Source organism: Chionomys nivalis, chromosome 10 (assembly GCF_950005125.1).
Source record: "Chionomys nivalis chromosome 10, mChiNiv1.1, whole genome shotgun sequence".
Lineage (NCBI taxonomy): Eukaryota > Metazoa > Chordata > Mammalia > Rodentia > Cricetidae > Chionomys > Chionomys nivalis.
In genome coordinates, this window is record NC_080095.1 from 12095286 (window position 1) to 12109840 (window position 14555).

The 14555-nt window shown below is 38.6% G+C and overlaps 1 gene segment (V, D, J or C); it reads left to right on the forward strand.

The window, feature by feature from the left end:
- Window positions 1-12427: 12427 nt before the first annotated feature.
- Window positions 12428-12979, forward strand: LOC130882873 (Ig heavy chain V region PJ14-like). The segment is given in 2 exon segments: window positions 12428-12473; window positions 12558-12979. Coding segments are annotated over 2 exon segments (468 nt in total).
- The last annotated feature ends 1576 nt before the right edge of the window (window positions 12980-14555 follow it).

The following is a 14555-nucleotide window of genomic DNA, read 5'->3' on the forward strand; positions in this document are numbered from 1 at the left end:
TCTCTTCCCTACTGATTTACATTACTAAGGCATTGGACAAAGCCATGCAGTCCCTTGTCCTCTATGGTAATCCTAAGCACAAGGCAAGCAGTTCCCACTGTTCAAGTACACCCTGTTTCCATGTCTTGTCATCACATAGGTTTCTCTGTCTTTTTATTACTTCAGATCACATAACCCTCAAGCCTGGCTGGATAGTACTTCTTTTCATGAGGTGTTATGAACTGCTGACTTCTCATCCATTGACAGTAAAATAATCATAAAACCTGGGTTCTTATGTGTTACAACCTGAGGACAGAGAAAGAGAAATATAAAAATACAAAGAGAAAAAAAGACTGATGTAAATAAAGATGTTCAAGGACAAGTTCCCAGGTATGGTGCCCCTAATTAAGAAGGTAAATAGTCTGATCCTAATAAGATCCGATCCAAGTCAGTCACTTGTGTTTTTTCCCAATGAAGACATGAGATCACACATACTAAATGTTAGTAATTGCAAGTTATCTTATAGATGAGGGATAAGAATAAGATGTCTCTACTGACACCAAAAAAAATAAATTCTAAGTTTTCATAAGTATGATTTCTGATCACTATGAACCCCAATTCCATTCTAAATCCAATTTATGAATTTGCAGAGACAGGCAAATACATATAGTAAGTTAAACCCCATTCTACCATTGTTGATTGAATGTGGACTCACCCTAAGCATTTCCATCTTTTCCTGGCAGATCTGCACAGTGTGACTCAAAATATTTCTTGTTTGTCAGGAATTGGAAACCCAGCCAGAACCAGGAAAATGTTCCTGAGTATCCATTTCTATTTCTACTAAAAAGCAGAAAACAAATGTCAGTCACCTGAAGGGGAAATGGAAACCTCCTCTGCTTCCTTTTACTCTCTCAGGAACCTCTCTACCAATTCAAAGAAGCCTCAGGCACAGGAAGAAAGCCAAGGCCTAGATGAGAATTCTAGAGCCTCTAGCAGAGCATGACTGTCCTGGTGCTTCTCCTTTGCTTCATGACCTTTCCTACCTGTAAGTGTTTTAGGTTTTAAGGAGAGAGACCCAGGTACACCATGTATGAAATGTTATGACTGATGATGATGTTGCTTGTCCACAGGTGACCTGTTCTAGGTCCAGGTGAAGAAGTCAGGACCTGACCTGGTGCAGCCATCAGAGACCAGACCTAGATAGACCCTGTCTCTCACTTGCACTGTCTCTGTGTTCCGAGCCAACTATCATATACAGTGTCCACCAGCCTCCAGAATAGGGTATGGAGTTAATGGAAATAATATGGTATAATGAGAACACTGATTATAATTCAGTTCTCAAATCCTGGGATACAATCAGCAGGGACACCTCCTAGTGCAAAGTTTCCTGAAAACTGAACAGTCTGCAAACTGGATATACAGCCGTATATTACTCAACCAGAGAAACAGTGATGGACCTCTACAAAACCTTCCCACAGAGATCTCAGGGCCAACTGAGACTCCCCAGAGCTAACACAAAACATTTCAGTGTGCTGAATCACAGCAGGTGCACAAGCCCATGACAAGTTTGCTTCTCTGTTCCTTGGCTTGCTCTGTGCATCAAAGTCGTGTATCTCATTGTACTCTTCTAGAATTTACTCTGTACTAATCTATAATGTATCTGAATATTTTCAAAGCCCTGTTTTCCGCTATAATGTTTATTTTTCTCTGTAATCTAATGTCTTTATGCAGCTGCTGTTCTATTCTTATTAGCATTAAAAGTTCAAGTTTATAGAGCTTTATGCAATCTATTTTGGCAGTCTTTCTGATTACTTTCTGTTAGTTTGACATATTCTTTATAGTTCAGTTCGATCAATCTATAACTGCCTAACTTGAAGGATTGTTAGCTATACCTATAATATATGCTATATTATAATAAGAAAAAAACTGTTTCATTTTCTTAGAGACATATACTGGAGCAATATCTGTTTTTATTTGTGCTGGTATAAACATGATGGACATAACTTCAAGCAAATCTATGATACTGAATCAGCCTTTCTTGAACTCAAGACAATTGCCCATTGAAAATGTGAATAGGTATCAATCGTGTGGGTAACCATACTTTAATTTTCCAAATTCTAAAAAATAAAACACACACACCTGCCAAATTTCATTCTTTTGAATACTCTTTGGGTTACTTCCTACAGGGAGTGGTGTTTTGTTTTAAAAAGAACAAGTACAGCATCTCCTTATAATTCCCTTGTCTTGTTGCCACATAATGAAAAAGTCCTTTTTTAAAGCTTTGCTCTAGAAATGATGGGGTTATTTTGTGAAATTCTGAGATGTTTAACACATTTCCAATCAATAATGTGTTTTTGGTTAATTTGTACCCCAAATTTGAACACCAAATGTAACATGATTAAGAAAACTCAGAGACAGAAATAGGGGTTAAATCTGAAGGTCAGATAAGCAAAACAGCCAGCTACAGGCTCTTAACTATACCTCAGTCCAAAATGACAACCCTGCCTCCAGGAAACTCAGAATGAGACAGAGACTGAGAGCAGTTTCCTCCTGCTTTATAATCCACTCTAGTGCTAGGATTAAGGACCTGTACCACTACTGCCTGGTTTCTAAGGCAAGCTAGTGTGGCTACTGGGATTAAATGTGTGAACTGGTCTGTAAGGTTGGCCATTGTATTTGTTTACTTGTCTGATCCTCAGGTAAGATATAATTTTTAAAGAACAAATGTAATGCCACTGCACCTTTCATTGGGAACATGGTTCTGCTAGACATTGGTTAATAATGTGTAGATCTTCATAGAATCAGAAACAAAGGTCATGTGACCAGCAATGGATGACTTGTGTAGAAATGGAGTGGAATTTCCATTTAGAATAGATTTTTTTGCATTTCCATGTTTATTTCCTGATACCACAGTTACATACACTATCTCTCAGTCTGAATTCTCTGTCTGAAATCCTGAGCCCCATAACGTCCCATAAAGACCCCCTCAGTGAATGGTGCTTCTACCTCTCACATTCCCACTGTCCTTATATTATGGACATGGAGCATGGAGCTTTTCCTTGAATTAAAAAGCATGGAGCTTTTCCTTGAATGAAAGTGGGGACTTGCAATGAACTGGCTCAGCGAGGGCACTAGGATTGATGGAACAGGGTGTCCAGGAATAGGTGGGAAAGGAGTCAGTGAATGACAGACACAAGACTCAAAAGAATTGCATCTGAATGCATTTTTACTAGGCATGAGGCTCATCATTTATACAGAAAAAAAATGCTTAACAGCATGCATTGCTTTTTATGTGATACAGATTATTCTTAGAATCATTATATCAGATACATGAGAATAGATTTTCATCAGACAGATGTTCCTGGTATGAGTCTGTGATTGGTCATGCTTATCATGGCTTGGCATTAGTTTTGATATAAATCTTTATCTTGGATATGAATTCAGGCATTTTGAGCTGAGGGCAAGGAGCTGGGGTTAATAGTCAAATAGTCTACAGTCTTTTTATATTTCTGCAATCTATGCAGAAGAACTTTTTTTCTTCTCCTCCATGTTTCTAACTCCTTTTCAAACTTTCCCCAAAGCCAATCTCAAGATGTTACAGGCATTTGTCTCTCTCTTCTTAAACTTATCTTATCTTTGCTGAATCTGTCTTAATTCCTCAATTAAGTTTTCCTTTTGCTCTTTATTTACTAAGCACCACATTAAATCTGGAAACTTTTTCTCTTTAATGTTAACCCATTGTCTTCCTTTAGCCTTATATACTCCTGTAGAGATGACTCATCAGTAGACTCTAGAAACATAAACATACTATCTTTCCTTCCAGAAGAAATCAGACTGTATTCCTTAGAACATAAACAGGTAATGCCCAAAGTTCAAGGGATCCAATGCAGGAAGGACAGCACACGCACACCTTCTTTGCAGGTACTCTTCCTTGAAGATTGTGCCACATCTTAAATGAGTAGCCACACAGACTCTGCAGAAAGTGGCATGACAGGAACTGAAGTTACATTAGTCAGAATTTTAAAAAGAAATTTATTGAGATATTTTCAGCACTACCATCTCTGCTTACTAATGTATAACTTGATATACATTAAAAGAGTTGTCTTGGGAGTAAACACTAGTAAAACATTCATTTCCCATCAATACTACATCATACAATTTTGTAAACCACTTTGAAGCTCATGTATTGAAATATTTATGCTTTCTGGATGAGTTTTCCTGGTCTTTTCATCTTTAGAAAGATGCTCACTGAAATTTTATAATGGATATTATATTTTTTATAATTTTCTAATCTCATAGATTGTTTGTCTTCAGTCTTCCTGGTCAAACACCTGAATCTTCAAGGGTGTAGAATCGATGTTATGAAGGATCTTTGGTTCCCACTATCTTGAAATTCAGTAGATATTAAGGAAATTTTAATTAAATGTGCTTTTACAAATTCATGAAACATAAAAGTTTATGGTTATTTTCATCCCCCCCCCCACACACACACACAAAGATCCTACAAATATCTCGTAAGCCTGTGAGGCCCCATGAATACACCTGAACCTCCTAATCACTCTTATCAATAGGAAATTCCCAAATCCCCATTCACTGTTGAACCAGTATCTATATTTATCTTCCTGGTCCCTCTTTATTGAGGCATCCCCAAATCACAAGCACAGACTATCAAGGGCCCTCTACTTTTCTCACTAAGCCAGCAGATCAATACAATGAATGATGTTACAACTTTTACTCTGTGAACATCTCCACTTAGAAACATCATAAAGTCCCACTTGCTAATGCCCCACTATTCTGTCTCATTCCCTCTCTGTTAAGAGTCTCTATAGTTATATTTTCATCAGTCATTGATCCTTCAGTTGCCCCATGTGTTGAGGAAGTATGAGTGGTAAATTTTCATTTTCTCCTGGGCCCTGCGCTCTTCCCCAAACTCAGCCATCATCCTTTATCCTGCACATCTTCTGGTTTTCTACATTTCAAATATCCCCAATGTCCTGCTTTCAGTATATCTTTTGTCCTTAGATGGCTAAAGTAACCCATTTAGTGACCTAGCTATACTCATTGTACTCTTGCCATCTCCCTAAACATCATCCAGTGAGGAACACTGCGTGTTTTGATTATTTTTAGAACCTAGATTATGTGTTTGGTGACAGTTAGCACTAAAAACAGGCCACTCACCATAGACTTGAGGCTTAGTTCACTTTTTCTTGTCATTATTTTAAAAGGTAATTTATAGAGATGAGACCGTGTGTCATGTGTATTCATGAGAATAAAAAATAGATTTTGGTCAGTTTTATGATGAGATTTCTGAAGGGCGTGGTTGACCAGTAGTCAGAATTAACCAGATCAGCTCAAAAGCAAGGAATATAATTTTAATAATTGGGAGCAAGAGAAATTCCACGACCGGGATCCAGTGAAAATCAGGCACAGCTGTATGAATACAAAACAAGGGGCGGGCACCTGGATGCCCAGTTTCTTCTTCCATCGCCCCAAGTGGCCACACCCTAGCCAAATGTGATTGGCTGAACTTCCTCATCAATTTTCTCTGTGCTTTTAGGTGTCTAGTGAGGGGTGCAGTTGGTGCAGTCTTGGGGATTCTTAGTAAAACCTGAAAAACTCCTGAGACTGTGTGGATGCACCTTCAGTAACTATAACATGAACTGGGTTCTGCCCAGCAGGAGGGAAGGGGCTGGAGTGGTTTTCATGCATTCAGGGTGGTAGTAGTTCAACAACTACTATGCTGATGCCATGAAGATCTGATTCACCATCTCCAGAGACAGGGACAAGAACACTCTGTACCTGGTAATAGGCAGTCTGAGGTCTGAGGACACAGCCATGTATTACTGTGCAAAGTACACAATGAATACTATTGTGAGCTCAGATGCAAACTTCCCTGCAGGAACCTAAGAACCAGCAGGGGGCACTAAGTTCACACAGAGCTCTGGGTCACAGTAGAGCCTATTGGGAGAGGCATAAAAGGCCGGACACATCTTTGTCTGTGCTGCTTCTCCAAATCACACTCAGGATTCTCTCTACAGGTGTGGTGTGTAGTAATCCTTGAAGTGTCCAAATGTTCATTTAAATTTCTGTTTTTAGTTTGATAAGTGTTTTTGTATTTATTTTATTCATTTTTATTTTATAAAATTATATATATATATATATATATATATATATGTCATACTATTTTTCTTCCTCTCTCTTCCTCTAACCCCTCCCACATGTATGTGTGTATTTCTGTACATTTGATATGTGATTTATTCATCTATCAATCTGCTTCTTATTATAAGGACAAGCTGTATCACGTAGCCTTGTTGCCAGAGGCTGTTTGTTCATTTCGCAGTCTCACAGACTCCCATAATAATCACATAGAAACTACATTATTTAAATCACTGCTTGGCCAATCACTTAAGCATGTTGATAGTTTGCTCTTATATCTTTGTCAAACCTACTTCTATTTACTTTATATTTTACCACAATGCTCATGCCCTACTGAAAAGATTCTGGCAGGTGGCTCATATCTTCCTCCTCTGGTAGTTACATGGAGTCTCACTGACTCTGCCTAAGATCGCTACATACATATATCTTCCAGCCTGGCTATATTCTGTTAACCCATTGGCCGAAAGCACCTTATTTATTAATCAATACAAGCAACACATAGACAAAAGGACTTCCTGCACCATGGCTATCACAAATGGTTAGACTAGTTTTAGTGAGTACCAGTGATTATGCTGCCTCCACATCATATGAATGTGAAAACTTGTTGGCTGACACACAACTCTTTTTGTAGCCTTGAAGACTTGAGCTCATAATTAAGATCCCAGTTGAAGGTTGATCAGCAAGAACCTAAACTGCAGAGCTATTTTCATTGTCCCATTTAAGTTGCTTTTTAAATTTAGGGTGTATTCAGACATGAACAAAATGAAAACCATCATAAAGGGTGGAACTAATTCTGTGGTTACCAGCATCAGATCTGAAAGAAACTAAAGAAACTGGCCGGGCGGTGGTGGCGCACGCCTTTAATCCCAGCACTCGGGAGGCAGAGGTAGGCGGATCTCTGGGAGTTCGAGGCCAGCCTGGTCTACAAGAGCTAGTGCCAGGACAGGCTCCAAAGCTACAGAGAAACCCTGTCTCGAAAAACTTAAAAAAAAAAAAAAAAAAAGAAAAAGAAACTGGAGATTGTAAACCCTAAACTCAGGACAGTTCATAACAACATGTGAGTTCAGAGGACTCTGTGACCTCTGTTTGTCTCCATGTTCACTACACCATCCACACAGGATCATGTATGCATAACTCAAATAATGTATTTGCCTGGTGGTGATGGCTCGCATCTTTAATTCCTGCACTCAGGAGGCAGAGGCAGACTGATCATTTGAGTTCAAGGCCAGCCAGTTCCAGGCCAGCTAGAGAAACCCTGTCTTGCAAAAAAACAACAAAAATGTATTTATTAAAAAAAATACTCATGTGGTGTTGGGAGTTAATTTGATGGAAGAATTCTTGTGTAATAAAAGTGCTGTTTCGATTCAAAAAGAAACATTTCAAGAATTAATTCCTCATTTTGATTAACAAATGCTGTGTTTGAATCATCACTACTCCGTGTTAAAGATTAGGACACCTTTTCTCATGAAAAGTACTGTCTCATTTTTCTTTTCAAAAGCAACTCATTTCAATCAGTTCTCTGATATTTCAGTCCACAGGGCAACACATAGCTCAGGGAACACAGGGTCATCCAGAGTAGGATACAGAGAGAGAGGGTACTGGAATGTATCAATATTATCAAGTTATATTATGAATTAACATTATATTTTAAGTAGAATAAATGACATTCAAATAACATGTTTACATACATATATCTGCTTGCTCTAGTATATATGTCTTTGTGTAGGGTTGTCTCTGTTGCTATATGTCTGTCTGTCTCTGTCTATGTCTGGGAGTTTATGTGTTTGCTTAAGAGAGGCATATTTTCTCATACTATGTTAATATTTTGCATTATAGTGGTTAGCACACCATCCTTTGACCACAGGGACAAGAGAAGGTGTGATGTACCCTGGGAGACTTGGGGGACTGACTTTACATTTGGGGCCTCCCTTCCATTACAAAGACTCTGAACACAACCCAGATCCACTTTCTGCCTAAGATCCAAAGTGACAATCAGACCATCAATGAGTGAGAGCACAACTCAGTAGCCCCGGCCTCCTCAGTTCAGTGGGTTGCAGACAACATGTTGTTCGTGTGCACAGTACATTCTTATTTTTTACTATTTCATTCAAGTGTATGGTATTGAATATAAATAGGGAGATTCTTGCATGTTCTATGAATCTTTACAGAACATGATGATTTCATTATTTAATGTACTCTAGATTGTGAATGGGAGACACCAGCTGGGAAGGAAGTTTCTTTCCCCTGGCCTCATTTTATTTCTTTAGTTTTATTTGTTCTTCCTACTCTACACTCTGGACATTGATGCTTAAAATATTGATCCTATACTTTTTTCTTTTTGTGTTACATGCAGTCATAAGTGCTGGTTATCAAGTAGAACTTGGAGAGGCTGGAGTTTTTTCTAGAATGTTATAATCAAAACATTATTTTCTCATGTAAAATGTGATATTTTAAAGAATGGGAGTTCTTGGCTAGCTCAGAGTTATAGTATTTGCCTTCCATCTACAAGGTATTAAGTTTAAGAACAAAATTCAAACTAAAAAGAAAATTATCAGAATTATAAACAGAATATATCATTTCTCACATTAATACAATTAAAACAACCAATCTTATGACTGGAGACAAAATGATAATTCCTAGAGTAGGAAGGGCAGATGAAGGTTTTGGAGTGGGAATAAGTATACAGTGAGTGAGATGACTGCTGCTCTTGCTTCCCATAACAATCAGCTCTACCTAGGTCTGCAGCTTCCATGACTTGCTTCTAAATAACTATAAACTATGAGCTCAACGCATGTCAAGGGAAATGTTTGAATGAATGGAAACACTAAATATCACAGTATATGTTTGCACATGTGTGTACATACCACAAATTGATTCTGAGTGTATTCCTCAGTCGGCATCTACCTTATTTTTAGAGGGTCTCACACTAAACCTGAAGGTCAGGAGGAGGGTCAGATAGAATGGTTGGATAGCAAGATCCAGAGAAGCTCCTTTCACTACCTCACCAGGTTAGAGAATATAAGGATAAAACATCATCACCAACTTCAGTGTTAAGTGCTGAAAATCAAACTGAAACTCTCATTATGTGAGGCAGGCATCTTTCTACTGAGCCATCTCCTCAGCCCTGAATTGTAGCACGATTCATTGTAAACATTAAGAAAAATGTTGTAAACTATGAAACTAGAATATACATAGTATAATAATTTTTAAAAGAAAAAGTGTTGACAATTTTGGATTGTCAAACCATTTATTGTTAATATGAAAATCAATGTCACAAGTCTGGTCCCAAAATTGGCTGTAAAACTATGCCTGTTATGGAGTTGGGCAAGTTGTGAAAGAGAAAAAACATGGAAAAAGATGAGGGAAGAAAATAATGATCAGTATTTATTATATGAAAAAAAATTTCAAAGTTTTAAGAACTCTGTATGAGATGTTTGGGACTGAATGTGCACACCTTTGATTCAGTAACCAGGGAGACAGTAACATGATTCAATATCACCTTGGTGTGCATAGTGAAACCAAGCCAACCAGAGTGGAACTGTGAAAAAGACAGGAAGAAAGAAATTAAGCCCCTCTGCTTATGAATAAGTATTTCTACATGTGGATGTGGTAGTTGTGGTGGTGGTGGTGGTGGTGGTGTGTGTGTGTATGCTTTTGTATGCACCTGTGTCTGTGTTTGTGTTTGAATGTGTAACTATATTTGTGACCATATCTGTAAATGTGATACTGTGTGACTGTGAATGTGTGTGTTGCAGAGTGTGGCTGTACCTAACAGTGTAACTGTATGTGTGACTATGGTTGCAGTTGTACACACTGTCACCATTCTCCACCCATTCTCTCAACAGAAAAATTTTAAACTGGCCCAGTCTGCTACCTATTGAAGTGGTCAGCAGCATGGAAAGGAAAGGGTTTGTGTAATCTTAAATATTACAGACCACCATTGAGGAAAATTAGGATATGAAATCAAGACAGAACCCTGAAAGTGTGAACTGAATCAGAGATCACAAATAAACTAAATTCATAGACTTTTCTCTATGGTTGTGCAGCCTGCTTCCTTATACAATGCACAAACACCACCTGCCAAAGGATGACAATGTCTACATCTGTCTGGGCCCTCTTACATCAGTTATTAATCAAGACAATGACATCATAGTCTTACCTGCATACTAATATAATGTTGGTAGTTTTTTTCCAAATAAGTTTTATTTTTCCAATGATGACCCTAGTTTATACCATGGACAGGCTGGTACTGTTAATTCTACATGGCTCATTAAGTGAGTATTCATCTATCCACTTTAAATAATTAAACAAATGACTGAATAAACCCTTAAGAATAAGGATACACCTCTCAAATAGAAGATAATAATTAATAATGTGTGACTTTACCATGAATGAATTCCCTTGGCAAATGCTGTTTTCCCAGTGACTTCCTTCTTGAGAGTCTCATGGGAAAAGAGAAACCCAAGGAGTAAGAGAGGATGGGATATGGACACAAACTCTCCGTGGGAGTTTGAATGAAAATGGCCCACATAATCTCAAAGGGATATTTGACACTTTTAAGATGTGTGGCATTGCTGGAGAGGGCACGGCTTAGATGGAGGAAATGTGTCATTGTAGAATGTAGGCTTTGAGGTTTTCTATGCTCAGAATGCTGCTTAGTCAGCTGACTGCTTGTTTCTTGGAAGATGTTGGCCTCTCAGCTATTCCTCCAGCATCATGTCTTCCTGAATGCTGCCATTCTTCCTGCCATGATGAGAATGGTCTGAACTTCTGGAGCTTCAGGAAAACCCCCTAAATTATATGGTTTCCTTATAACAGCTGTGGTCATGGTGTCTTTTCACAGAAATGGAAACCTAAATTAAACAATATCTCTGAAGTAACTAATGACAAAAAATATTTTAATAAGTGGATTTATACCTAGTTACCCAATATAGTATAAGAAATGTGCATTTATTTCTGAGATACTCCTTCCCAGATTATTGTAAGCACAACGAAAATATCAGAGAAACTCAAGAAGAAAAAATACTAAGCATCATGTCATTTCATAACCCTGAAGCATTCAAAAATACAGGGAACATTGAACTCATACTGTACATGATGATGAGTGCTTTCACAGGATGGCTGTCTCCTTAAAGTGAAGAGCAGGTTATATCACAACAACTCACAGTAAAAAGTGAAAGGTCTATGCATAAAGAAATGATGGACACAAATTATGGCGTCTCTAATGCCAAGTTAGACAGACATTTCCCGAGTCTTGAATGAACAAATTAGTTCCATTTCTTCACTTCTCTTTCCTGGTGATTTCCATTAACAAGACACAGGAAAAGACACTAGAAACTCTTGTTACCTATGTCTTGACTATCATTCAAGTCACAGGGTTTCCCATGTTCATATCTGCTTTCCAGTCTACTTCTTTTCATCACTTAATGTTCTCTGTCTTGTTATTATTTCAGTGAACATAAACCACAAACTTAGCTGCTTGCTTTTGCTTTTTATGAAGTATTATGAGTAGCTGAGCTTTCCATAACTTACCAAATCAATAATCATATTTAGGAACATGTGATTGGCAACACACTGAGGATAGTGATAGAGAAAAATATAAAAGTACATGGATAGACTGAAATAAAACAAGAGGAACGAAAACTAGTGTTCAGGTAGGATGTTCCTAAGTGAGAAGGTGAAATCTGAGCCTAATAAGATGAGACCCAAATCAGTCTCACAGATTTCCTATCAGATAAATATGTGAAATCACATGTATGAAATGTGTGTGAGCTGCTTCCTCACAAGTTATTTCCTGAGAAGTTATAAGAATGAGACAACTCCATAGACAACAAAAGAAAGAATTTTAAGTAGTCCCTTAAACAGAATTTTTGATCACCAAAAGTAACAATACCATTCATATTCTCTACTGGAAGTTATAGAGATACATAAATCCATTGAGAACCTGGTCTTCTCTTCTGCCTGCACTGAATGAATGTGGACTTAGTTAATGTAAACACTTCCTTGTTTTGCTTCTAAGGAATGTACAGTATGACTCTTAATATTTCCTGTTTCTCTGGAATTGGAAATACAGACAGCATCACAGCAACGTTCCTGATGTTGAATACTGAGTACCTCTAAGAAGCACAAAGCAAATCTCAGTTTCCTGGAGGAGAAATTGGAATCACGGCCTATGCTTCCTTTTATACACTCTGGGACCTCCCTCAATGCAAATCAGTCCTCAAACTCAGAATGAAATCCAAGGCCAAGCTGAGAGGCACCATCTCCTTCTGACTAGAGCCTCCAACAAAGCATGGCTGTCCTGGTGCTGCTCCTCTGCCTGGTGACATTTCCAAGTTGTAAGTGCTTCAGGGTTTTAGGAAAGGAACCCATATTTTTTATCTATGGGTTATATGACTGATGGTGATGTTGCTTGTCCCTAGGTGCCCTGTCCCAGATACAGCTAAAAGAGTCAGGACCTGGCCTAGTGCAGCCCTCACAGAGTCTGTCGCTCACCTGCACTGTCTCTGGATTCTCATTAACGAACAATCATGTACACTGGGTCCGCCAGCCTCCAGGAAAGGGTCTGGAGTGGATGGGAATAATGTGGAATGATGGAAGTACAGATTATAACTCAGCTCTCCAGTCCCGAATCACCATCACCAGGGATACCTCCAAGAGCCAAGTTTTCTTAAAACTGAACAGTCTGCAAACTGAGGACACAGCCATGTATTACTGTGCCGGAGACACAGTGAGAGAACTCCAGTGTGAGCCTGTACAAAAACCTCCATATGGAGACACTCATGACCAGCAGGGGGCGATGGGGACCAACAGGGTCTCCCAAGACAAATATATGGTTGCTTAATAAGATAAGAAGTTCTAGACTATGCTTCATGAGAATATGTTTCAACATTAGAATCCGTGTTTTCCTATTCCAAACACAAATAAGAAAAAAATTCTCTACAGGCAACACTTTACTGTCATAGTCTAATAAGCTTCCTATTTGTTCAAATACTATAACGAATAGATTTTCCCACAAGCCCTGTAAGCTAACAATCTGCTTCTTATTATTAGACAGAATGACACAAAACTTTGCATGTTTTACATACAAACATACATACATATTCACACATTTTCTTAATATATTTTAAAGGAGTCAGCAGTTATGACACTTGTTGAATGTTAGGTTCAGTTATAAGCTAGAGAACTTTAAAAGAGCTGTAATTTGTCCTCTTTGTTTTTGCACCCGTGATAGAGAATCCACAGCTTCCCTAATTTAAAGTCACTTTCCCACAATACCCTGGAAACTGAAATACCCATAGTTTCCTTCTACACCAAGAAGGTCTCATAAAAGGAAAGAATTGATGATAGCTTTTGACATATTCCATTTCATGCATTTGCACCTTGGTAAAAATTAGCTTTCCCATCAGACTTATAAGCAGTGGTTCCTCAGGCTAAACAAATTGTTATTGTTTGGGGTCTATTGTAGGGCCTGGGTCTGCCCTTGTTCCTGGGGTGCATTTGTGGGGACAGTTTCTGGTCAGCTAACTAAGCATCCTGTTTGTTCCTGTGCTCTCCCTGCCCCACCTGGTGATTACCTGCAGGACTTTGTCTCCATTGTTAATATGTTAATTTCCCACCTGCCTGGGCAGGGGTCCTTGTGCAGCAGCTAGATACTGAAGGACTTCCCCAAGTCTGAATAAACGGCATTCGGCTGATCTCCTTTTGAATGACCCTGTTCTCTTTGTGTGTTCAATCTCCAGGCCCTTGCCGGACTCGCGAAAGTTATAGTGGCGCGCGAACTGTACCGAGGGTGTAACACAGAATAGGGTGTTACAGTCTGTCTAACTTTAAAACTGACTTTCTCTGTATATGGAAACAGGATGTGTTCTTATGAATTTATGTCAACTTCCATATAACTCATTATTTGGGATAATCCTTCCCAACTAACTGATTAATCTTCTCACTCCTCACTCTCCAAACTATGATCAGACTTCCCTATTTACTATTCCTAAAATGAGCTTCTTAAGTTCCACAGATTAAGTGGTCATCTTGTCCTCTTGATGCCTGGCTGTTTTGATACAAGGCCCTCCATGTTCATGCAGATTGATTTGATATTTCAACTGTTGAGAACTGAGCTGCAGCAAACATAAAAGGGAAGGTTGCCACTGCTCATCTGTGCATTTGGGAAGCAACCCAGAGGTTCAGAGAGCATACTGTTCTGGCAGGGAAACAGTTTCAATTTCTGGCACCCACAATGGGTAAGTCATACCTACCTGTAAATCTGGAGAACCCATGGTCTCTGCTTGTCCCCATGCACACTACACTACTCACACAGAAACACACACACATAATTAAAAACAAAATATTTCATTTTCTCATCCACTGTTGAGAGTTAACCCAATGTGAGTGCTCCATTGTTTATATGAAGCTTTGATACA